The 26,238-nt window shown below is 38.7% G+C and overlaps 1 protein-coding gene across 1 annotated transcript in view; it reads left to right on the top strand.

Annotated features, from left to right (window-relative positions):
* Positions 1–26,238, top strand: part of CACUL1 (CDK2 associated cullin domain 1) — a 79,435-nt gene that overhangs the window by 47,371 nt on the left and 5,826 nt on the right. The window contains exons 4-8 of the mRNA XM_054437112.2: positions 3,182–3,277; positions 9,733–9,835; positions 15,918–16,007; positions 19,750–19,888; positions 26,046–26,089. Of these exons, the coding sequence (XP_054293087.1) occupies positions 3,182–3,277; positions 9,733–9,835; positions 15,918–16,007; positions 19,750–19,888; positions 26,046–26,089 (472 nt within the window). The remainder of the gene's footprint in view (positions 1–3,181; positions 3,278–9,732; positions 9,836–15,917; positions 16,008–19,749; positions 19,889–26,045; positions 26,090–26,238) is intronic.

Raw genomic sequence — 26,238 nt, 5'->3', positions numbered from 1 at the left:
CTTTATCTACTGTGTTCTAGGCACTGTGGTCAGCACTGGAGATACACAGATAAGACATAAATATTGCCCTCCAGGAGCTTGAAGATAGTGGCAGAGACTACCCAGTGAGGGAAGTGAGTGCAGTGGGGCCCCACTGAAGGGCCATGTAGTTCAGATATTTTTGAAGGAATGACTAGGAGAAGTTAGCCAGCTTAGTGGGTACAGAGAGAGATGGTCAGGTAGAAAGAACAGTCAGGGAGGCCTTATGTCTTTTGGGGAGTGCTAGTATTCCTTTGTCAGTCCTGTTCTTTGCTGTGCAACCAGAGGTAGACAGTTGTGCCCTACATTGAGAAGTTTGTAAAAAGGTTTCAGGGTGCCAAAAGAGAGTGTAAGTAGATGTAGAAGGCCTTGGATTGATCATGCTTTGAGTTGTATGTCTTGGGTTTATTCACTGTAGAATTGTAGACAGGTGACGATTTCTGAGCCCCAATCACCTCATCTGTAAAATGGAAATAACATTCAATTTATAGGCAGTTAGAAGGACTAAGAAAAAGAAATGGGCTGGGTGTGGTGGCTCACACCTATAATCCCAGCCCTTTGGGAGGCTGAGGCAGGAGGGTTGCTTGAGCCCAGGAATTTAAGACCAGTCTGGGCAATATAGCAAGACCCCATCTCTACCAAAAAAAAAAAAAAAATCCCAAACAAATTAGGCAGGCCTAGTGCTGCGTACCTGTAGTCCCAGCTAGTCGGGAGGTGGCTGAGTTGGGAGGATCGATCAATTGAGCCTGGGAGGTGGAGGCCGCAGTGAGCTGTAATCATGGTACTGCACTCCAGCCTGGAAGACAGAGCAAGACCTGTCTCAAAATGTACAAAAAAAATAATAATAATTAAAAAAAAGAAATGTAAATAAAAGCACCTAGCGTGCACCAGACCTGTAAGTACTCAGTAATGGAAGATGAATTAGAAGAAGTAAAGACAATTCTTTACACATATATAAGCTTCTAAGTAGAACTGAAATATGAGTTGAATCTTATTTGAAAATAGTATCAAAATATTTGGACATTTCTGAAAAAGCTTAGCTGAAGTGGTCTTATAATTTCATGTTTTAAAATTTAATATTTAGGAATCCTTCCATATGGCATTTCTTAATATCCTTATTTGAAAGCAAGACTTTATGTGTAAGATGTGATTGATAAGCTGTGGGGCTGCCACAAGTTAGTTATTGTGTAGAATCAGTTTTGTTTGCATTGTGTTTTGTACCATGCTCATCCCCCAACACTCTGACCCAGAAATGAATTTTTAATTGGAAGACCTGGATCTATCATTTGGCTAACGGTCTAATCTTAGACAAATTACTGGCCATTTAGGTGTTTCTTTAGTGTTAAAATGGGACCTAATTAATTTAGATTTAGAGAATAGAATGAAATCATGCATGGATGCACTTCTCTAAAACACAGTGTCTTCGACTGGGCTGCCACAACAAAATACAGTTGACCCTTGAACAACACGGGTTTGACCTGCGTGGGTCCACTTATCCACGGATTTTCTCCCACCCCTGACACAGCAAGGCCAACCCTTTTCCCATTGTTGGAGATAAGGATGAAAATCTTTATGATGATGTACTTCCACTTAATGAATAGATATATTTTTTCTTCTTGATGATTTTAATATTTATTCTCCAGCTTACTTTATTGTAAGAATACAGTATAAATGATACATATAATATACAAAATATGTGTTAATTGATGGTTTATGTTATCAGTGAGACTTCTGGTCAACAGTAGGCGATATTGGTAGTTAAATTTGGGGGGACGTGAAAAGTTATACACAGATTTTTTACTGTGTTTTGGGTGTTGGCTCCCCTAACTCTCTGGTTTTTCAAGGGTCAGCTGTACTATAGACTGGATGACTTAAACAAAGAAATTTGTTTCTCATGGTTCCGGAGGCTAGGAAGTCCAAGACAAAGGTGCTTCCTATTCGGCTCCGTGTGAGGGCCCTCTTCCTGGCTTGTAAATGGCTGTCTTCTCACTGCAGTCCTCACATGGCCTTTTTTCTGAGCCCTGCGGGAGGAGCGAGAACCTGAGCATTCTGGTGTTTCTTCATCTAGGGACACTAATCCTATAGGATCAGGGCTCTGCCATCGTGACTTCATGTAGCCTTAATTGCTTCCTTATTCCTAGTATGGCAGTACTAGGAGTTTAGGGCTTCAACATAGGAATTTTCGAGGAACACAGTCTATATTCAGTCTATAACATATAAAAAAGTTGTAAGTGTTTTTTTTTGATGGTTTTATGATTTGGTATTATGTAAGAGTGAGTTAATAGAGGAATGTATTGTATTTTACTACTCTACAGAGCTGAAGGTGTATATGGGTCATTTGTGTCCATGCTTTCTAACTAATATTTATAATTAGCTACAGAAGTGGTTTACAACCAAGTTAGCATAGAAATCAGAATATTTTTGTGCTTAAGGTAATTATAAATTTCATTAGCCATTCTAATAGTACATTAAGCCTATACCACTTAGTTGAATATCCTCCCAACTCATTCCAGGTTCAAATATAGTTTGGTTCTATATAGAATATCCATGTAATTCAGTAATTTTTAAAAATCATTTATCGTTGAGTGCATCTTTTTTTTTTTTTTGAGACAAAGTTTCGCTCTGTCACCCAGGCTGGAGTACAGTGGTGTGATCTCGGCTCACTGCAACCTCTGCCTCCAGGTTCAAGTGATTCTCCTGCCTGAGTTTCCCAAGTGGCTAGGATTACAGGCACCTGCCACCCCACCTGGCTAATTTTTGTATTTTTAGTAGAGATGGGGTTTCACCATGTTGACTAGGCTGGTCTTGAACTCCTCCTGACCTCAAGTGATCCGCACACCTTGGCCTCCCAAAATGCTGGGATTATAGGTGTTAGCCATCACGCCCAGCCTGAGTGCGCCTTTTTATGCAGTAAAGAAGAAGCCTTTTAATTAACGTGTTGAGGTTACACAGCTTCTAAAGATGGCTAAACCTCAGTTTTACATAGCAGATTTTGGAACAGAGTTAGAAGTCTTACCTTCAGAGTGTACGTGTTTTCCTTTTTTTTTTTTTTTATTGTGAATCTCAGTATGAATTTTGAATTCCTTCTATTTGTGTTTCAAATTGTGGTGGAAGGTCTTTCCCTGGTTTCCCAGATTGATCACACTTCTGTTCTTTCTCACAGGCCAGCCCTCCAGATCTCTATATTGAAAGATTTAATATAGCTCTTGGACAATATATGGGAGCATTGCAGAGCATTGTGCCTCTTTTCATATATATGGTAAGTTAGACCTCCTTCCTCCTTCTCAAATACCTAGGTGTATTGTTCAGAGCACAAATAGATGCAGAGAGTTAAGCATGTTCTGTTTTTCTTTTACTACGTTTGTGTTAGAAATGGAAATTAAATTATTTGAGGAATGTGTGAAATGTGTGATCGTTGTTGACATAGAAGAACTTTAATTATTTCCCCCTTTTCTGCTTTGAAATTCTGTTAACAATTGCTGAATAGACAAGTAGGCATTAAGATTAGCAATCACCCACATGAGTACTTATTTTATTTCTGCTATGTGGAAGGCACTGTTTGGTTCTAGAAATATAAAGACATATAAGATTACTTGTCCTCAAACAGTAAAATGCCAGGTAAGTCATTCCATAAAAAATAGAACAGTAAAACATTGCTGCCATTCTGATGATCTGTTTTATTTGGAGAGTTATGCTATGAGTATAATCTGTAGACTGTGACTTCGTTGATCAGCTTCCTCCCTGTTTTAAATATTGAGAGTCATAGAATCTTAATGTTAGTGCTCCTGTTGAATGGAGGAGCCCTTAGAAACCGTGATCCCCATTCTTCTTTATTAGACTAGTGAATGAGATGTTCAGGTTGATCCTACCTTCTGTAGCATGTAGCTTGCTGTATGTGGATAGCAATCTTAAGAATGTTACTTATTCTCCATAAAATGCACTTAACAAAAACAAAACAAAACTACCCCATCTCTAATTCAGAAGGCACTTTCCAAAAGACCATGTAGTACTTCATGATTTTCATTTACACTTATTTCTTGGTTACTAACAACAATTTTAATGGTACGAGTTTTCTAGTTAATATGCCAATGAAACTGGTTTTTGCCTTTTACCAAGAAAGAAATGTATAAAAAGGCTTTTCTTTTGGTTTAAGTGCCAAAACTCCTTTATGAATCATGAAACTAAGGAAAAATATTGTTGATGACATTAGGAATAAGTGCATCTAGGATAGCAGAATTAACTTATTGGGAAGAGTGTAAGCCTGGGAGGTAGCTATGTTGTATCGTTTTGGTGAAATCCTATCATGGGCTATTGATCAGGAGTGTGTGTTAACTAAATGTCCTGTACTGATAGAGTAAACATTTTATTTCCGTGCTAGCAGACTCCTTATTCTTGCTGTTTTAAAGTTTTCAGTAGAGACCAGGTATGGAAGCAGAGCTGAAAGACAGGGCCTATTTGTGGATAAAGGAGTTAAGGGTGGGTGAATAGGTTTCTTGACTTGCATGTCTGCCATTTTAATGGCATTTACCAGTTAAGCATGTTGGCTAGGTGCATTAGTAATAAAAACAAAAGTCTAATTTATCATAATTTTGAATCAAAAGGTAAATGGCTAGTTTATTATAACAAAAATAGATAAGACAGGAAGGTGATTCACACTTTTCTGTATTGCCATTGTTGCTTTCTTAAACTTTATGGTAGGATCCTGGGGTTTAAGAAGTCTGTGTCAATTAAGAATAAATGAACTTCAAACTTACTCTTTCAGCTGGCAGGATTCAAATAAGGGATCTTAGATTGTAAAGCTTAACTACAGCTTTTCTTATAGATTAGGAGCTTGAATTTGCTTTGTAGTTTTGATATGTAAATAGTTTTTATTGTCCAGAAGATAGAAATTCTTTGAAGTTTGGTACTGCTTTGTTGGAAAAGTATATTAAAGAAAATAGTTTGAAATGTTAACCTACTAGTGCCATAATAAGCAAAGTTTCTTTTGATATCACAGAAACAAATTTTTTAAAACATTTGTCAAAATTAGTGTCTTTGTTAGAAGTCTGTCTATATGAATATTAAGAAATTGTCATTAAACTAGAAAATAAATTGTAACTAAGGTCTTGTTGAAAGTTACAGAGGTCAAATAAAGACATTTATTTTTGCTTACAATTTTGGAATTTAACATTACTGTACCTGAGACAATGTTGAAAAGAGGTGGACTAACTTGAGTTTCTAAGTACTTGTGAAGTTTTCATACTATTTATTTTTAATGGTTTCTAGTTACTTACAAAGAGTAGAAAGGGTACATTAAAATGCTGTGCATTCAGGTCTTAAATGTCAATAGGACAATATACCAGGAGAGAAAAGCAGTATAAATGCAGAAAAATTTATTTTGGGAGTTAAACAGTTATATTATTTTTTATTCTTGAATATAAACTACAGAGTCTCAAAGAGATGGCTAATTTATTTCAAAGACTTTAAGGTATACTGCCAAATCAACTTCTGCTCTAAATTTTGATTTAAAAATTCCAGTTGTGAAAATAGCTTGAAATTTTTATTAATTTAAAAGGGAAAATACTTAGAAATGAAATGTGGAAGACAGCTAACTTAATCTCTTCTGATAAAATTTATGTAGGAAAAAAATAATAACCAGTAAAACTTATAAAAGATAAATAAGAATGAACTTAAGACTTACTCTGAATTTCAACTGTCAGAATTCACGTATGAGGCCCTACTGATGTAGGATTTTTTCTTCTTGGTCACTTTGCAATCTGGGGACCCCTGGCTGGCAATGCCCCACCCGGGCCTTGCTCAGCCACGCTGATGTGCCCCAGCTCACCTGTGTTATAGCTTGTAGCCGCATTTGGCAGTTCCCAAGCTCTTGTACTATGCCCAAGAAGAATGAGGATGTACTGAATATTGGAGGGCGAGGAGGGTGGAGAAGAATTTTATTGAGCAATGAAACAGCTTTCAGCGGAGAGGGGTTGTGGGGGTGGTCCCCCCACCCCCGCCTTGTGGCTGGCTGGGTCTGAGGCCTTTTATGGACTCAGAATGGGGAGTGCATGCTGATTGGTTTGTGAATATGCAAAAAAGGTTAAAGCGAGGACACCACTCAAAGGTGGCCACAACAGTGTAGGAAACCAATTAGGAAAGGGTAGATATATGTAAAATAGGTGAAGGGTCGGGGTCGATCAGAGGGAAGTGTGCCAAACAGGAAGACAAGTTCTCAGTCCCGCCCAAGGATTTAACTTGTAGCTTGGCTTTCAGGCTTTAAACTGTCTTCGGCCTGGAGGTGGGCTTTCACTGTAGAACCACCCGTGTCTGCCTAGGCATTTGACTGCCTCCTGTCTCTATCACTACCTGATACTAAATGAATGAGAAGGCTATGGTAATTAATAATGATTGTCATTGGTGGCAGGGATAGACAGATCAAGGGAACAGAGCCCAGAAATAAGCTGAAGTAAATGTAGAAGTTTAGTAGAAAGGTGACATTTCAGATCAGTAAGGAAGGAGTAGATTTTTCCATACCTAATGTTAGGAATTTTTTTTTTTTTCCCTGTAGAAATGGGATCTTGGTATGTTATCCAGGCTGGTCTCTAACATCCATCCACCTTGGCCTCCTGAAGTGCTGGAATTACAGGCATGAGCCTAAACAGGCATGACCACCTAGCCACTACCTTATTTTTTATTTTTTATATTTTGAGACAGAGTCTTGCTCTGTCACCCAGGCTGGAATGCAGTGGCCCCATCTCAACTCACTGCAAGCCCTACCTCCCAGGTTCACGCCATTCTCCTGCCTCAGCCTCCCGAGTAGCTGGGACTACAGGCACCCGCCACCACGCCCGGCTAAGTTTTGTATTTTTAGTAGAGACGGTTTCACCGTGTTAGCCAGGATGATCTCGATCTCCTGACCTCGTGATAAGCCTGCCTTGGCCTTCCAAAGTGCTGGGATTACAGGCGTGAGCCACCGCTCCCAGCCTACCTTATTCTTTATAAAAAATTCTAAATGGAATACATTTTTAAAAATGAAATGTTAGAGAACTATTATCGAAGAAATCATGCATAGTGTTGAATGAAAAAAGGCCTTTCTAAATGAGACCCAAACCTAGAAGTCATGAAAGAAAATATTAGACTATGACAATACAAAATTTGGAAACCTTTGTATAGTAAAATATCATAAGCCAAAAGTAAGTGGGAAAAAAATGCAAAATTTGAAAAATGTAAGACAAAAGTTTGCTTTCCTTGATAATCAGCTTTCATGAATTGGAAAAAGATAACCCTAAATTTCTGTTGAAAAATGGACAAAGCATATGAACAGATAGTTCACAGAAAAAAAAGATTATAAACATGAAAATATACCCAATATCACAATTTAAGAAATAAAATAACTTTTTTTTCGCTAACTTACTTTAGTTAGTGAAATTGGAAAGGTTTGATCAATATTCACTTCTGGTGAATCTATAAAGAAACAAGCTCCTCACACTTTTCATGGAAATATAAATTGGTAAAGCCTCTTTGGAAGACTATTTAGCATTATTGTTAAGAGTTTAATATGACTCAAGAATTGTACCTCTAGGAATTTATTATACAAATAAACTCATAAATACGTATAAATATATAGAAGAATTACACAGGTTTTAAAAATAGCAGAACATTGAGGAACATTCGTATTATCAGTAGGGACTATTATTTAAATAATTTATAGAAGACAGAAAAATACGCAATTAAAAGTAACACAACTGTGTTTTTTTAGAGAAAAATCTTCCAAGATGCAACATCAAATGAAAAAGCAGTGTTTAATATTTTCACACTAGTATTTTTTTTTTAGGGGGAAAAAAGCATATCCACGTATATGCAAGGAACATCCTAGAAAGAATATACAGAAGTTTTCCCAGTGTAGAATGGGACCTTTTGGGAATGGGTCAGAAGGTCTGCATTGAGAGACTTCTTTTTATTGCATACTCTTTTGTATGTTTTCTATTTTTTAACCATGTGCATCTTATTTTTATATATTTTTTTAAAGAGAGAAAACGTGTGTTAAGAATTCAATGGCTGGGCATAGTGGCTCACATCTGTGATCCCAGCTACTCAGGTGGCTGAAGTGGGAGGCCAGGTGTTTGAGACCAGCCTGGACAATTGAGTGAAACCCTATCTCCAAAAAAATTTTTTTAAATTAAATTAAGAGAGAATCAGCAACTTAACATTCCTCTATGTGTTTTCTACTCTTCTGCATTAACACTTAAATATGAAAAAACTTTTTTTGCCGGGTGTGGTGGCTCACGCCTGTAATCCCAGCACTTTGGGAGGCAGAGGCTGGCGGATCACCTGAGGTCAGGAGTTTGAGATCAGCCTAACCAATATCATGAAACCCCATCTCTACTAAAAATACAAAAATTAGCTGGGTGTGGTGGCATATGCCTGTAATCCAAGCTCGGGAGGCTGAGACAGGAGAATCACTTGAACCCGGGAAGCAGAGGTTGCAGTGAGCGGAGATCGCGCCATTGCACTCCAGCCTGGGCAACAAGAACAAAACTCTGTCTCAAAAAAAAAAAAAGAAAAAAAAAAACTTTGACTTGCCAGTAATTCTAGTCAGGATTTCAGCTGCAAGAAACAGAAAACATGATTTAAAGTGATTTAAGTAAATAATGAAGAGTATTATCTCTTATAATAAAACTCCAGAAATAAAGCTGTGTCCAGGGTTGGTTGAATCTGTGGTTCAATAGTATTACTAAGGACTTGATTTTTGGTCTCTCTGCTGTCCGTGACATCTGTTTTATCCTGTTCCCTGTCACGGGCGTCTTTGTGAAGAGACCACCAATAGGCTTTTGTGTGAGCAATAAAGCTTTTTAATCACCTGGGTGCAGGTGGGCTGACTCCGAAAAGAGTCAGCAAAGGGAGATGAGCTGGGGCAGTTTTATAGGATTTGTGTAGATAGTGGAAAATTACAGTCAAAGGGGTTGTTCTGTGGTGGGCAGGGGTCACAAGGTGCTCGGACCAGGAGCTCCGCAGGGAGCTTCTGAGACTCATTGTCCAGGAGAAGGAATTTCACAAGATAATGTCTTCAGTTAAGGCAGAAACCGGCCATTTTCACTTCTTTTGTGATTCTTCAGTTGCGTCAGGCCATCTGGATGTATACGTGCAGGCTTGGGCTCAGAGGCCTGACATTCCCCTCATGGTAATAAGATGACTGCGGGAGATTTTTCCCTCACGCCACAATTTCTCTAAGTCTGCTTGGGCTGCCTTGAGTGTCTGCTTCTGAACCAAAGGTGGTCCCCAGGGAATGCTAGAAGCTGAATGACTTAATCAGTGAAATTGAGTGTGTGCTGGGGAGTCAGCCAGTACATGTCCACAGCCTGCTTTCAACCCAGATCATTGATAAATGGGATACTTTTCATTAGTGTTTCTCCATGTTGTCTTTTGGTGATGTATTTTTAAAGGGTGTTCCACACAGTGTGGTTCTACAGTGTTTGTACATCCCTGTCTAGTTAATGTTGGATATCTGCCATTGTTCTTTTGGAGATGTATGGTTCAAAACTTTTTTTTATGCTTTCAACCCCGTGCCAGAAAGACAAGTAACTAATAGTTGCATGGCGTTTGTTGTTGGATGTTGAGTTTTTCTCCTTTAATTGATGCCTTTATGCATTATTTCTAAAATATTTAGTGTTCCAGTTCATTAGACTAATCATTTCCCCAATTAATACACAAAAAAGATTTTATTTTATTTTTCAGAATAAGTTTTACATCGAAACCAAGCTTAACAGAGACTTAAAAGATGACCTTATAAAGCTGTTTACGGAACATGTTGCAGAAAAGCACATTTACAGCCTAATGCGTAAGTAATTCAGCTTATAGGGGTGAGATAACACTAGCAATGATCTTTCCTTTTTCTTTTTTTTTTTGGTCTGAGAGCATTGTCATGTAAACCCCCATGTTAACATCTTCTGAACCAGATAGCAGGAAGTGTTGAAGCCTACCTGAGACACTGCGGAATTAAAAATGGGACTTGAAGGTCACCCGTTGAGCTGTGAGCACCTTGACCAGGTCATTGGACAGTGCCCTTGTGTCTGCCCTGAGACCTTGTTGCCACCCCCCCACCCCCCGCCCCTTTTTCCTGACAATAGGGAAAGTATTATTAGGAAGTTCACTTCCAACTTTACTACCAGTAACTCTAGAAGGAATACAGTGTTATTTCTTTGAAATGGTAGTACAGAATCCTCTGATTTTTACTCTAGTGCAGAAACTCTTCTCTAGTCTGGTTCTGTCATTTATTCTCTATTTTAGGCAAACTTCTTTGCCTCTTGTGGCCCTGAGTTTTCTCTCCTGTGAATTAGGATTTGTAAAATATTTCATGTGCCTGTGTAGATTATTAAGAACATTAAGCTCAGTTCGTTTCTCCTCTTACCATGCATTTTTTTTTTCTTTTTTTTTTTGAGATGGAGTCTCGCTCTGTCACCCAGACTGGAGTGCAGTGGTGCGATCTTGGCTCACTACAAGCTCGCCAGGTTCACGCCATTCTCCTGCCTCAGCCTCCCGAGTAGCTGGGACTACAGGCGCCCGCAGCCATGCCCGGCTAATTTTTTTTATTTTTAATAGAGACGGGGTTTCACCATGTTAGCCAGGATGGTCTCAATCTTTTGACCTTGTGATCCACCCGCCTCGGCCTCCCAAAGTGCTGAGATTAACAGGCGTGAGCCACCGCACCTGGCCTCTCCTCTTCCCATTCTTGAGTCCTCTTCACCCTCGCAGTAGGTAGCATCTCATTCTACCTTTCCTGAAAGAATATACTTCTCCAGGTGGAGTTAGGAAGTCCCTGTAACCTAATGTCTCAGTGTCCTCAGCGTCCTTTTAAAGCTCATATCTTATGTGACACATCAAGTCATTTTTTTCGAATGTGGCACATATTTGGGTTGGCAGTATGTATTTTTGCTTTCCTTTGAGCCATAATTAGCGTCCACCACAATGAACTTTTACCAGAATTTACAAAAGAATTGTTCGAAGCTTGACCATAAACTTTTTTTTTTTCATTTTTGATGTTAAATTAAGTGAAGGAATTATCAAGCATGGGGCTAGTTTAGAAGGGCAGGGTTTTTTTTTCAAAGAATAGTGTAGTTGAAGATAATATACGTTTCATTATTATGTTCCCATTTTTTTTTGTAAGGCTGGGAGATGTTTATAAACATCTTTAAACATTGTCTTGGCTGGGCGCAGTGGCTCATGTCTGTAATCCCAGCACTTTGGGAGACTGAGGCCGGCGGATCACGAGGTCAGGAGATCGAGACCATCCTGGCTAACACAGTGAAACCCCGTCTCTACTGAAAATACAAAAAAAAATTAGCTGGGCGTGGTGGCGGGCGCCTGTAGTCCCAGCTACTTGGGAGGCTGAGGCAGGAGAATGGCGTGAACCCGGGATGCGGAGCTTGCAGTGAGCCGAGATTGCGTCACTGCACTCCAGCCTGGGCGACAGAGCAAGACTCCGTCTCAAAAAAAAAAAAAAAAAATTGTTTCATGAGGTATTCCAGATATTATAACCACTTAAGTATTTCCTGATACTGACATTGTCTTTTTGCTTTCATGACAAGATAGAGCATTTTGAAATCTTGGTAAAATTCTGTAGAGAAATGCTGCCATTTGGTAGAAAAAGCCGGTCTAGTGTGTAAATATATTTTTATATTTGCCAGTAATTTGTAAACTAATTTTATTGGACGTATGCAAAGAGAATATTCAAGAGAGAATATAGTAGTCCAGAGCTGGTGAGAGAAAACATAATCATAATCATGTTGTACGGTTTTCAATAAAAATTACACTTAAAGGTGGATATATGTTTTTTATTTCCAAGTAAACAGAAAAGGTCCTTAAGCTTTGGTAAATTGGAAAAAACTGAGTTTATCAGATACTTATTGAGCAGTTGTTAGGCATTGTATTTAGAGAAGTGATGACTGGCCTCATTGGTTTGGGCTTCAGAACAACAAGGGACAATGTTTAACTGTATTATGTGGGTGATCATCAAAAGGTTTTTAAACACACATGCACTGCTTGTATGTGGTAGGACCTATATTTTACAAATATTTAATTCTCCTAACCCTATAAGATAGGTATAGTCATTACCTCCATTTTATAGATGGAGAAACGGAGACAAGGAAAGGTTAAAGTTTAAACCAGAATAGCACAGCTATTAATGCCATTTCTACTTACACATTTTTATATTACTTACCCCTTTACTGCAGCAAAACAAATAACTACATTCAATTTCTGTAACTTTCTACAATCTGATCAGTAATTTCCTTCCCGTGGCTTCAGATAGATCTGGAAAGCCAGTGTTCCGTTTATTATTGGTGTATAACAAATCATCCAAGAATACAGTGGCTTAAAACAGCAGTCTTTTATTTTGCTCTGCAGTTTGGGAGGGCTTGGGGTGGGGTAGCTTATCTCTGCTCTGCTCAGCATTGTCTGATGTGGCTCAGCTGGGGGCTGGGGCTTTCAGTGTGACTCATTCACATGGCTGGTAAGTTGGTGCCAGCTTTTGGTTCCTCTGTGTTTCCTTCATGAGTGAGTATCTCAAGATACAGGAAATGGAAACTGCTGGTATCTTAGGTCCTCGGCTCAGAAACTGGCACAGTGCCACTTTTGCTGTATTCTGTTGGGCGAGGGTCACAGAGCCCAAATTCCAGGAGAGAGGAATGTATCCCACCTCTTGATAAAAGGCATGTCGGCTGGGCACGATGGCTCACACCTGTAATCCCAGCATTTTGGGAGGCCGAGGCAGGCAGATCACTTGAGGTCAGGAGATCAAGACCAGCCTGGTCAACATGGTGAAACCCCGTCTCTACTAAAAATACAAAAATTAGCCGGGTGTGGTGGCATGCGCCTGTAATCCCAGCTACTTGGGAGGCTGAGGCAGGAGAATTGCTTGAACCCAGGAGTCAGAGGTTGCAGTGAGCTGAGATCGCCACTGCGCTCCAGCCTGGCTACAGAGCGAGACTCCGTCTCAAAAAAAAAAAAAAAGGCTTGTCAGAAGAATTTGGAGCCATGTCTTAAAAACACCACAAAAATGTGAAATGAATACTGTCTGTTAATAAAGAATCAGTTCTTGATTGCCCGTATTATTCATTATTAGTATGTTTCATGAATGAAGACAGTGACTTCTTACTGGGAATAAAACTAGTTTTCTATTGGCTCCATGGTATAATCATTTTTATACATATTTGCTTATAAAATAAGGTGGCTTTTATTTTTGGCTGAAAGTAAACTACTAGGATCTATTTGTTAATCAAGGTATTTACGTCGTATGTTGGTGATTCTGAGCAAATGTAACAATAAATGTGTAGCATCGGGTTAATTAATGGTAGAAAATTTCCTGGGAAAATATAGTGTGTTGACTTTTGCAGCAGCAGATTTATAGTTCAGTTTGCACAGTGTTCTAAACGTTTTAGTTAATTTTGTTAGGCAGTTCTGCCTTTTAGATCAAACCATTGTAGTTTGAAATTTTTTGAAGCCAAGAGTATTTTCAGTTTTATGCATTGCTTTTCAAATTAATAAAGGAGAGAGTCTCCTGAGCAAGTGTGTAGCACTGAGGAATACTTGAAAGGGCAGAGGAGCTTGGTTCTGGTCCCAATTCAGGTATCAAAAGGTGTGTGACTCTTAGCAAGACACTTAACCTGTCTAGATTTTAGGATTAGAAGTTATCTATTCTAGTGTTTAAACTGTATGGCTTATTGATATCTGTGGGATGACTGTTGTGTATAAGCAAGCATTTCGGTGTTGGTATGGTGAAGAAGAGTACAGAATTTAGAGTGAAACACAAGTTCTCAAACTTCTTCCACCTCTAGCTAGCTCTGTGACTTCAGATGAATTATTCAGTGATGAGTTTTTATTTTGGCCTCAGTTTCCTCACTTGTTAAAAAGGTAGATGATAAAGCTTGTGATAATTAAATATATGTGAAGTACCTAGCACTTGCTAAATGCTCAGTACTCTTTCCTTTCTCAAGTTACCACCCCCAAATTCCCATTTCTTTTTCCTTAAAAGGGGAGATTAACTAGAAAATCTTTTAAATTTTAAACAGTTTTCCTAAAATCATTTTAAATTTATTTCAAATTAATTTATGTACATTTTATGTATATATCCTTGTATTATATTTATCATTTCTTTATAGCTATCAAATTTGACATAGGTGATTTCAGTTACGGTAGGAGTTGTTTGCAAATGTATATACTTGACCACATAATGAACATGTGGTTGAATATGAAGAGTTAGTGGGAGCAAGGCTAATTGGAGGCCAAAATGGTGAAAAGGTTAGGAAGATGGATTAATAAAGAGAGAGAGAACTTTGAAAACCTAACACTTAGAATTTGAATTTTTAAACACTGCATTTTAAAGCAACATGATTTTCTGAAATGCTTAGCATTTGTCTATGCCAAGCTTGTTCAACCCATGGCCTGTGGGCCACATGCGGCCCAGTACGGCTTTGAGCGCTGCCCAACACAAATTCGTAAACTTTTTTTTTTTTTAGACGGTGTATTGCTGTGTTACCCAAGCTAGAGTGCAGTAGTGCGATCTCGGCTCACTGCAGCCTCCGCCTCCCAGGGTCAAGCAATTCTCTGCCTCAGCCTCCTGAGTAGCTGGGATTACAGGCGCCTGCTGCCACGCCCAGCCAATTTTTTTTGTATTTTTAATAGAGATGGGGGTTTCACCAAGTTGGCCAGGCTGGTCTTGAACTCCTGACCTTGTGTTCCACCTGCCTCAGCCTCCCAAAGTGTTGGGATTACAGGCGTGAGCCACCGTGCCCAGCCTGTAAATTTTCTTAAAACGAATTTTTTTGCAATTTTTTTTAAGCTCATCAGCTGTCGTTAGTGTATTTTATGTGTGGCCCAAGACAGTTGTTCTTCTAGTGTGGGCCAGGGGAGCCAAAAGATTGGACACCCTTGGTGGTCTATGCCATTCAAAATTGTAACTATCTACTGATGATAAAATTGGAAGGATAGACTTGAACAGTGCTTCTCTGATGGCCTTCATCATATATATTCAAACATAACTCAAATTGTACGTTTGAGACTGTAAAATCCTTATTGGCCTAGTAAGATGGCATTTCTCTTTTTAGAAAGGCATGAACAGAACAAAATCAGTTTATATGTGATGTTACAAGCCTGGCTGAGGGTAAAATCCTACTAAGTTTTTTGTTGTTATTAGCAAATGCAGGTCTTTGAGAAATTAAAATCGAATCATTTTAGGTCAGTGGTATCTGTTGTGTTCACTCATCAATGGAATTCACTTGTATGTGTTAGTGATCTAATCTAGAGGAATTATTCTTACTCATTAAAAACTTTTTAAAAATGTTTGTGTGGCAGCAGATAACCTAAAAGAAAACTGTCCCTGTTGTCATGTTCAGAGTCAGGGTCACCAAAGACATGAAAATGAGAAAGATGAGCCATTATCATCCCTTGCCCTTAGCTCTTGTAAGAAAATAGTAGATGTAGCTATAGCATTTGGGGAAATGAATTTCTGTCTCTGATCACAGTTACCAAATAATTACTAATGGTGTTTTGGGGGAAGGAGAAATGATTGAGGGAGATTATCATATGATACTTTATTCTCCAAATGTAATGGAAGCACTTTCAACTCACGTATAATGTATCATTCATGATACATTATACTAGTGCTTTTAGAAAGCTTTACTTACTTTTCAGAACCTTCATGAATTGATTCATTTCCATTAGTGGCCAGCAGACCTTCATGTATTTTAGCTACTGCAGTGGATTAAAAAAATAAAATCCTTAGTATATAAACGTTTGATTGGCTTATTGGACTGTTCCTTTCTTACAGTAGTTTATGTTTTGGGAGTCTTTGGGAGAAACAGTAATAGAGAAATCTTGACAGTCAATATGTGTTACATTCTTTTTAACCTGTTTTCTTATTTCAGCTTTACTTTTAGAAGCCCAGTCAACACCATTTCAGGTCACACCTTCAACTATGGCAAATATTGTGAAAGGCCTGTATACCCTCAGACCAGGTAAACATTTCTCATTTCTGTTGGGATTGGAACTGTTTGTTACAGCCTTTTCCAAGAGGGCAGTGGTTCTGTATGTGTTTTGTGAGGCTTAATGGTACTTGGATTTGCTGGAGCAAAAAAATTGAGTAGATACTCATCATTGTGAAATGTAAACTCAGAGCTCAGTTGGAATGTTCTCTGCTAGTGGAAACCAACTAGTTTGGTTTTTGCAGAACCTGTGAGGGAAATACGAAAAATAAATTGTAGGATACACTTTGGATAAAATTGAATCTCATGTTTGGTCTTAGTTTCTCCTTTACTTCCTGCTTCACGCTGCACATACTCACAGACATCCACATTCACAACCCCATCTTCTTAGGCCTGTTAAGTAACTTGCAAAGACTCTAGAAGTGTTGGTAAAGTTACAGTCATTTTGTAAGGATGTTCTGGGGAGAGATACAATCACAAGAACCAAAGCAAATACCAAAGATCACTGTAGTCAAAAGCATGGTTTTTAAATTATCTTAATGTGTCTATCTTAGAATAAAACATTATAAATTTAAAGGAATCCCAAGGAGCTTTTGTATATATCTTTCTATAAGCCAGAACCTCAAACTTGTCATAGAGTTGTCTAGCAACTTATAAATGTCCATGGGAGAGAGATTACAAAAGTTATCAGGGTAGAACGTTGTTCTACAATCTATAAATACAAGGGATGCTTTTTAGATAGTAATTACCTTTTTGTGAAATTCTTTTGTTGTTTGAGGATTAAACGAAATAAAATATGATATAAAGAGCTTAACGTACAGTACCTGATAACATAATAAGCATGCAAACATTCACTGCTGTTACTACTATCCATTTGAGTTTAATGGTTATTTTAATTAACTGATAGCTTGTTTGCTTAATTAATTTAAACGACCTGTCAGAATTTAGCAAGCTAAAATGGAAACCAAGTGAAAACTGGTACTGGTAGACTAATTTTAGAAATAGCTTCTTAGGCCGGGTGCGGTGGCTCACACCTGTAATCCCCAGCACTTTGGGAGGCCGAGGCGGGCAGATCATGAGGTCAGGAGATCCAGACCATCCTGGCTAACACGGTGAAACCTCGTCTCTACTAAAAATACAAAAAAATTAGCCTGGCATGGTGGCGGGCACCTGTAGTCCCAGCTACTCCCCGAGCTGATCGTACCACTGCACTCCAGCCTGGGCGATAGAGTGAGATTCCGTCCAAAAAAAAAAAAACCCTTAGGCAACTTTAAATGATGAATGACATCTAGAGTATTCAAATTTATTGTTAAATTTGGATCTAGGTTTTGAGCTTTACTTTCTGTGATTTTTAACAGAAATTACTTGTATAAAGTAGTAAAGATATTTTATTGCATATGTCCAATAAACTGATACTTTTCTGTATCTAGTTTCTCAGAATTTTACAGCAGTGTGATGAAGATGGCTCCTGAAATAGTGTGTGTGTGTACCAGGTTATGAATGATTTTTTTTTCCTCTGAAAGCATCTAAGTGCAGTATGACAAATTCTGCCTCCCAAGTAGGCAGCTTTATAAGCACTGGCTTTTATCATATGTAACAAAATTGCAAAATAAAGTTTATCACTAAAGGTAGAAAAGTATTGTGGGTACATGTTTATCTAAATGCTATTTTATCCAGGTTCAAGCTCTTGTAATAGGATTTATACTACTTGTAAGGAGAATTCTATATTTGAGAATTGTCCTTTTGAAAAGGTAAATTTTATCACATACTAACCTTTTGCTACCCTGCGCATTTTCTGAGATACTTGAAAACATATTTTGACATTTACATGTTTTGCCAGTACCCATTATGTTCCTGCTTTATTAAAGCCATTTTATTCACCTGACAGATTAAGATTAGAATATTTTAAAAGTTGAATTTTTGAAAGCAAAAGTTTGTTCCACTGCAGTAGTTCTCAAGTGCTGGTCTTTGTATGACTGCATCTGAGTCACTTAAGAAGGCTTTTTAAACTCTAGATTCCTGGGCTGTAATCTGTGGAGATTCTGATGACTTACCATTTTTGGCATCCATTCTTTAGAAATAGTTCCAGCAATCCTATTCTGCCCGTTTTCATTTAATACACACACTTTGTTTCTTCATCTTTATTTTGTGGTAGATGGGTTTGACTTTGCCAGCTCTGACTGATTAGTGGTTCTCTGTAGCACTGTATTGAGACTGTTAGTGAAGCCATATTTGAGCTGGACTGGAAGGAGGGAAACATTTTGCCACGAGTTTCTCCCAAGGGGTGACTGAATGGATTGGTCCTTGTATCATTTGCAGTGCTTATTTGCCAACTTTAATTAGCTATTCTCCTGTTAGACGTTTTATTAACTTCTACTTTTTTAGTTACCACAGACCAAATGTTCCACAGCATCAAGCGTGGCATTTTCTGATTTATAATCATTTACTCAGATTATCGTTTTTAAAGTGATTCAAGAGCATTAATATTTTTGTAGTTTTTGACATGTATAGCCAAAATGTTTTCCAAGAGGAAAAATGTGAAAGGGCTAGATTAAAACAATTCAAAATGAATAATAGTGTTAATTGAGGAGCACCACCAAGGAAGGGAAATACTGGTTTCCCCATGCCCTTGATACAGGTGGGTGTTAATTCTCTTTAATGTTCACTGAATAAAAAGGAGAGAGTATATTTATTTTAGCTTGAATTTTTTTTAATATTAACAGGACTATTCTGTTTCTATTATTATAGGTTCTTTCACTCATTTATCTGGTCTTACTGATCTATACATATTCGTTATAATAAAGATACTAATTCATCTTTGTCATATCTGGTGCAAGTGTTTTCTGGTGATTTCTTTGCCTCATTTTCTGTAGTCTCCTGAGCTTTTGAAAAATGATTTGATAACCACTTTTTTTTTTTTTAACTGTTGTTTATATATATTTGCTGTAATTGAACATGGCTCAAAAAATATTTTCAAAGTACTAACCAGTTACCTCCAGCCCACTTATTAAACGTTCAGTCCCTCCTACCTTTTGTGCTGCCTCTTTTTTTAAATATGTCTACTTATTATTTGTACTGTTCTATTCTTGGGCTATATATTGTTTTAATTAATGGCTAATAAGGCTGTTATTTCCACCAAGTCCCCTCCCACTCAGAATTGTTTGGTAATCACATTCATGTTTTCCTCCATACTTACAATTTTCTGTAAGATTTGGTCAAAAATTCCCTAGGGATTTTCACTAAATTCTGTTAAATCAGTAAAATAAAAATGGCTTTCTTCATACTATAAAATTCTTTTTTTTTTTTTTTTTGAGATGGAGTCTTGCTCTGTTGCCCAGGCTGGAGTACAGTGGCGCGATCTCAGCTCACTGCAAGCTCTGCCTCCTGGGTTCACGCCATTCTCCTGCCTCAGCCTCCTGAGTAGCTGGGACTACAGGTGCCCGCCACCGTGTCCGGCTAATTTTTTGTATTTTTAGTAGAGATGGGGTTTCACCATGTTAGCCAGGATGGTCTCGATCTCCTGACCTCGTGATCCACCTGCCTCGGCCTCCCAAAGTGCTGGGATTACAGGTGTGAGCCACCGCACCTGGCCTGTAAAATTCTTTTTAGAAGGGAAATTTAACTTTGTATGTTCTTTACCAGAATGGGATTGCACTGATTTTTTCCCTTGCTTTAAATTTGGCTTACTCTATATTTTAAAAGAAAACTTTCCCTTTTCCATTTAATTTGATATGTTTATATGATTTCCTTAATGAATTCTTTCCTTTCCTCACAGAGTGGGTTCAGATGGCTCCAACTCTATTTTCTAAATTTATTCCAAACATTCTTCCTCCGGCGGTGGAATCTGAACTTTCTGAATATGCTGCTCAAGATCAGAAATTTCAAAGAGAACTTATACAGAATGGTTTTACAAGGCAAGTTGTCTTTTCCTTTAGTGGTCGAATATGTCCATTTACCTATAGGCTAGTTTGGCTTGACATGGGACAAATGGTAAGGTTCTGAGAAAGGGAGGCAACTGGCCAAGAGTCTGGCCGCTGCAAGAAGATATTAGCTCCTTGTCTGTAGAAATGTTGAAGCTAGGTTTTGATTTTGTGGAAGCTGCTCTTCATTACATACGTTTTGTTTTTGAGATGGAGTCTTGCTCTGTTGTCCAGGCTGGAATGCAGTGGCACAATCTCGGCTTACCACAACCTCCACCTCCTGGGTTCAAGCAGTTCTCCTGCCTTAGCCTCCCAAGTAGCCGGGATTACAGGTGTGTGCCACCACCATGCCTGGCTAATTGTTTTGTATTTTTAGTAGAGATGGGGTTTCACCATGTTGGCCAGGCTGGTTTCAAACTCCTGACCTCAAGTGATCCACCTGCCTAGGCCTCCCAAAGTGCTGGGATTATAGGCATGAGCCACCATGCCCGGCCCATACATTTTGAAGAAGGGATTTCTCACTGGGTGAGCAGTTAGGTGGGCAAGCGCCAGGAGCTCTTTTAACTTTGATTTTCTTGTATTAGTCCTGTGCATATGGAAAAACGTTATAGAACTTTTATGACTAACCTAGCATAGAGGCTTTAAATTCTGTATTTCATACTTTCCCTTTTGCCCTAAATTCTAGTGGTTTCTTCATAAGTAGGGCATCTCTTTATTTACCTTTCTTGGTTTTGATAATTTTTCTAAAGTTTTTGCGCTTAATTATCGTGGTCATATCCCAGAAAATCTTGCAGAGTGCATTTTTCAACTAAAATACATTTTTATAAAATTTTTGTGATTCCCCATGAGAAAATAGCCGATATCAGCAAATCATTTAAGGGCACAGTAATATCTTGCATTTTTATAATCCTTACTCTTAGCACTTCTATGTATCTTCTCTCATTTGGCTTCCTGACAGGAAGAAAGTTGTGGAAAGGAACACGCTTGAGGTATCTTAGGCATAGTCATATCTACAAATAGTAGGTTGAGTGTTGACTCACTTATCTGGCTAGAGCTGGGGCTGGGCATTTTTTCAAAGGGTCTGAGGCCAAACTGAATTTCAGAAAAACAAGCCTTAACTAAGGTCACTGTTATGAAGTCTCAGATTAGGGACAAAAGCAGGTAATTTGTTGGTTCCTGGACTGGTATTTCCTTTTTCTGTCCTGGTGACATCTGTACTGTTGTGGTAGTGGGGGCAGTGAGTAATCCACTGGTCATTTACCCCATCACTGACAGCTTAACACTGGAAGGGATCAGTGAAGCTGTGGAGATGGGCCTGGGAGACCTGGGGCTTTCTGTGGCTAGGGGAAGGAAGGGCCAGTGGGAAATGCTGGAATGTAAATAGTTTTTCTCTTTGGTGTCAAGGGATCAGGTATTTCCTCACATTAATTGTAATAAGTTCCAGCAAAAAGAGAGTGGTATTATTTTCATACACAGAATGAGGCCATTTATAAAAAGTACATATTGAGAAGTTTTGCTCCCAGCTGTCTCCCTACGTATCCCACCCCATCAAGTAACTATTTTTGTGATTCCTTCATTTTTTTAATATAAATACAAGCAAACACAATATATGTCCATATTTGTGTTTCTTATACATTTCATCATGTGTATAGACTAAAACTTAACCAGTCCCCAGTAGATGGCCACGTGAGTTATTTCTAGTCTTTCGTTATAATGGACAGTGCTACAGCGAATCACCTTGTATATGCCTGTACTTGTTACAGGTATTATTTGGAGGGTGAATTCTCAGAAGTGGGATGGCTAGGTTAAGAATAAATGCAGTTGTAATTTTGATTAATATTGCCAAATTGCCCTCCACAGGGAATTTATGTCATTTTGCATATCCACCAGCAAAGGTGGAAAGTTCCTATTCTTCATGGCCTTGCATGTACAGTATATTGTTATGCATTTGTATTTTTGCCAACCTAGTAGGTGAAAAATAATTACTCAAAATTGGTTTAATTTGCATTTCTCTTATATGAGTAAGGTTGAGCATATTTTCATATGTTTGCATTTCTTTTTCTGCAAACTACCTGTCTAAAGTCCTTTGCTTTTCTCTTAGTCTTCTTGATTTCTAGGAAATCTCTATAGTGAAGATTCTTTGTCCAAGATATGACATATATTTCTCAGTTTGCTTTTGCTTATGGTGGTTTTGTTGTTGTTGTTTTGCTATGCAGAAGTCATGCAGAAGTATTTGATTTTCAGGAGTTTTTTTGGCCATATATGTATTTTGAATTATAGCTAATAGTTTTTCCTTAAAATTTTTTGAGTAGCTAGGTCTACAGGCACACCACCCCCCTTGGCTAACTGTTTTAATTTTTTGTAGAGACAGGATCTTCCTGTGTTGCCCAGGCTAATCTCGAACTCCTCGGCTCAAGGGTTCCTCTCGCCTCAGCCTCCGAAAGCACTGGGATTACAGGCATGAGCCACCGTGCCTGGCCAATTTTTTTTCAGTTTGTTTGTTTTGAGGTGGTGTCTCACTGTGTTGCCCAGGCTGGAGTGCAATGGCGTGATCTCGGCTTACTGCAACCTCTGCTTCCTGGGTTCAAGTGATTCTCCTGCCTCAGCCTCCCGAGTAGCTGGGATTACAGGTATGCACCACCACACCCAGCTAATTTTTGTATTTTTAGTAGAGACGGGGTTTCACCATAATGGCCAGGCTGGTCTCAAACTCCTGACCTCAAGTGATACACTTGGCCTCCCAAAGTGCTGGGGTTACAGGTGTGAGTCACTGCACCCGGCCCAATATTCTTAAATAAATGCAAAATAATCTGAGTATGATGTTTAGGTTTTTTTCTAGGCTTACCATAATTCTGAAGTCTTTATACTTTCATACATTCATGTTTTATTTAAACATTTGCTCTTAATTTAGGATGAGTTTATACCTTTAAAAAGACAGCCTTCTGAAAACTTTTTTGTGAAGCAGTATAGGAATATAGCGCTTGTGAGTTTTGAGCATATTGAGTTTGCCTTCCAGAGCAATGCGTGGAATTGCTTAAATGTGCCCATTTTTCTAATCCTAATTTCGGTACTGGAATAAGAGAACAGGGTGCAGGACTGCTTGGTTTATAGTAGCTCTTATGTCAGATTTGCTTGGGATGAGATGAGTAACTGCCTCTGTAAATAACCTCAGGTTGCGTTGCGTCTGCACATGAAGGACTAACATGGCACTATTCAGCCACTGGCCAGTTTGGTTATATTCAGGGAAATGTCTTGGATTTTTGGTATAAATAGGAATTTTTGTTTCTCAGTGGAATTATTTTATAAAACTTCTGGCTGAATTTAAATACTAGGCAGTATTCCAAGGGATGATAAAATGTTTTTACAAACTTAATTGGACCATTTTTATAATTAAACTTTATTATACATGTGCTATGAGGATTAAACTTTGCCTCATAAAATTATTCTGACAGGTGCTTTGCACAGAGTAAGCCCGCCAAAGTGGACGTTCTCATATCTAATTCTGAGCTTACTCATACTGGCCAGGAAGGACGTGCACATGCCACCTTTGGCAGCTCTGCTGGAGAGCCTGCCTCTGCTCTTGTGCATGGATCTTCCACATTCTGTCCTGTCCAACTTAATGCCTTAATTAGGAATAATATTTTGGAAGAAGTGGTGTCCACTGAAGCCCCCAGAAAAGGAGAACATAGTACAGCCTGTCTTAAGAATTCTGTTTCTGCCACTTCTTATCTGAGCAGTCATTTTATGGTTTATGCCTAACCAACCACGTGATTCCTGTTCATTGTTATGGGCACTTTTTCATGTAAGATGAACTTAAGTGATGTAGTGATCCTGAGTAGGCAACAAACAGCTTTAATGTGGATGGCACAGAGTAAGTCTTTGAATTGTTTTAAAATAACGTGAATGTTGTCAGATACATCCTTTTTTGCAGTTAGTGGATTCTCATTTGAGCTGGAATTTTTGTGTATTGTAATTGTTAGGTGCATGGAAATATAGGGTAGGCTAGAATTAACATAAAAGCTAAAAGCAACAGCTTTTTATCTGTTACCTACATAATTGAATTGATTGGCGAGGGGTGGAAGTTTGGTATCTGTTGTCAAAGGTAACACTACAGAAGATAACTACTAGATCTAAGTAACCAAGGTAAGAACATAGGTCTTTTAGCTGAGCAGGTGACGCCGAAATTTGGGCTTTTTTATTTTGTAGTAAGGGTTTTGAGACAGCGTTCCGGACTTAATCTCTTCAGCAGCCTCTTGCATAAATCACATTGATACTCCTTTTCCTGCCTCCAGTTGTTTTCACGTCTGTATTTTTCTCCTGTTATATTTACATGTTCAGTTTTCATTTAACCTTTGAGGAATGGAAATGAAGGTTGTGTCTAAAAGTCGAGGTTCCAGATATAAAATTCTGTCTTCCTTTTTGATCATTAACTTGTTTCAGAATATTTGGTGAATGCAGCTGTGATGATACTAGCGTGAATAACAACAGAAGACACTCACTCGGCTTTGGCTAGGTGTAGTATTAACTACAGAGGTGTTTAAAAAGTGGCCTGAGGGCCGGCCTGTTAGAGCTCGTTTGGCTGTGGAAGCTAATTTGTGCTGAATGTGGTGCCTACAGAAAAACCCTTTAGAGGTCATACGGTGTGTACTCTTTCTGCCAGTCAGTTGAGGCTCCTTACCCAGCTTAGCAAGAGGTTTCTGCCCTGGTCCTAAACATAACCAGAGAAAGTAAATGGGAAACTTTATCTGGAAAATTACTCAAAAGCAGGAAATAAATCACCTTGGTTAGCATTTTAATAATTTATCCATGAGACTATTTACAAGTTACTACTTTGTCAATTCAACAAATATTTATTGTCTATACTCTTCCAGGCAGTGGGGTAAACAACACAGGCCAAGTTCTTGTTTTCATGGAACTTATGTTCTGATGTTGGGAGGCAAATAAAAAACATGTAAAAAAAAAAAAAATATTGAGTAATAAGTCCTATGAGTGGACAGTAAGTAGTAAAGTGCTGACGTGCAAGGGACAGCCAGTGAGCCAGGATGGCTGACATATGGTGAACAGAAGCCGAGAGTGGAGGAAAGTGAGGTGGGGGAGAGTAGGCTGGAGAATGAGTTGGAATTAATTTTTAACTGTAGTGGAAAACCACTGAAGGGCTTTCAGGAGAGGCGTGAACTAATCTGTCTTCTACATGAGATCACTCTGGCTCTCGTCTAGGTTGATAAAAAAGGCTCGTGTACTTGTGTAGGGAAGAGAAGACTGTGGCTTGGCTTGGGATCGTAGCAATGGAGTTGAGGAGTGATTGGTTTTGGGACAGAATGCCCTAGAGTGAGGGAAAGAGAGGATGACCAAGGATTTTGGGTTGAGTGATCAAGCTGGAAGATTGAAGAAGGAATGGGGTTGGATTGGAGTCAGCATTGTATTCTGGTCATGGTAAACTTGCCAGTGTATATAAATCATCCAAATGGACATGGTGATGAGGCATTTGGACCTGTAGATCTGAAGGGTAGAGAGGAAGGCAGAGTTGGAGATGTAGATATGGGAGCCTCTGGCCTGTGGAGGGAGTGTGTGATCACCATCCTGGACTACATGTGGAGAAGAAAAGATGATCAGTGACAGAGTGCTGGGCAGAGCCAGCAAAGGAGACCTGAAAAGGATGGCAGACAGGGTAAAGTAAGGTCAGGAATGTGTGCTGTGGCATTACTGAAACCTAAAGAGAAAAAAATCGTGTTTCAGGAAGAAATCAACTTACAAATGCTGAGGAAGAAAGGCTAATAGTGATTATTATTACTCATTACCTAAGCATTTGGGTCATTTCTGTTATTGTCTGAGAAGCTGGAGACACAAAAATAGGATTTGTGGGTAGCTTAGGGCCTAGTCAGAACCTCTATTTTAACTCTAAAGTGGAATTAGAACTTTCATAGGTGTTTGAGGATGAGCTGGTTAATACAGGTAAAGGCTCATGTTCTTCCATCTGCAGAAAGCATAGTGAGGTACATCAGGATTCTAAGATGTTTAATATGTATTTTTAAATAGGTTTAGTTAGAACTGAAATGTCTGCTATACTTTTATTATCAAATATGTTGATCCTTTCCTCCTGTTTTGATGTGAAGTCAGTTTTGTTGACTGCCTCTTCTTTTCTTATCCCCAGGGGTGACCAGTCCCGGAAGAGAGCTGGGGATGAGTTGGCTTATAGTAAGTAATGATGTTCCTTCCCATCTTGATGGTTCTGTGATGTAAAGCAGCCATATTAGTGCACTGTGATAACAGTGCATTGAATTTGATAATACCCATGTTGTTCTCATAAGTCACTGCTTGTAATCAAGGTCAGGATGCTTTGCATG

This window comes from Pongo pygmaeus, chromosome 8 (assembly GCF_028885625.2).
Source record: "Pongo pygmaeus isolate AG05252 chromosome 8, NHGRI_mPonPyg2-v2.0_pri, whole genome shotgun sequence".
Classification (NCBI taxonomy): Eukaryota; Metazoa; Chordata; class Mammalia; order Primates; family Hominidae; genus Pongo; species Pongo pygmaeus.
The sequence above is the reverse complement of the archived record's forward strand: the minus strand, read 5'-3'. Positions and strand labels throughout refer to the sequence as shown.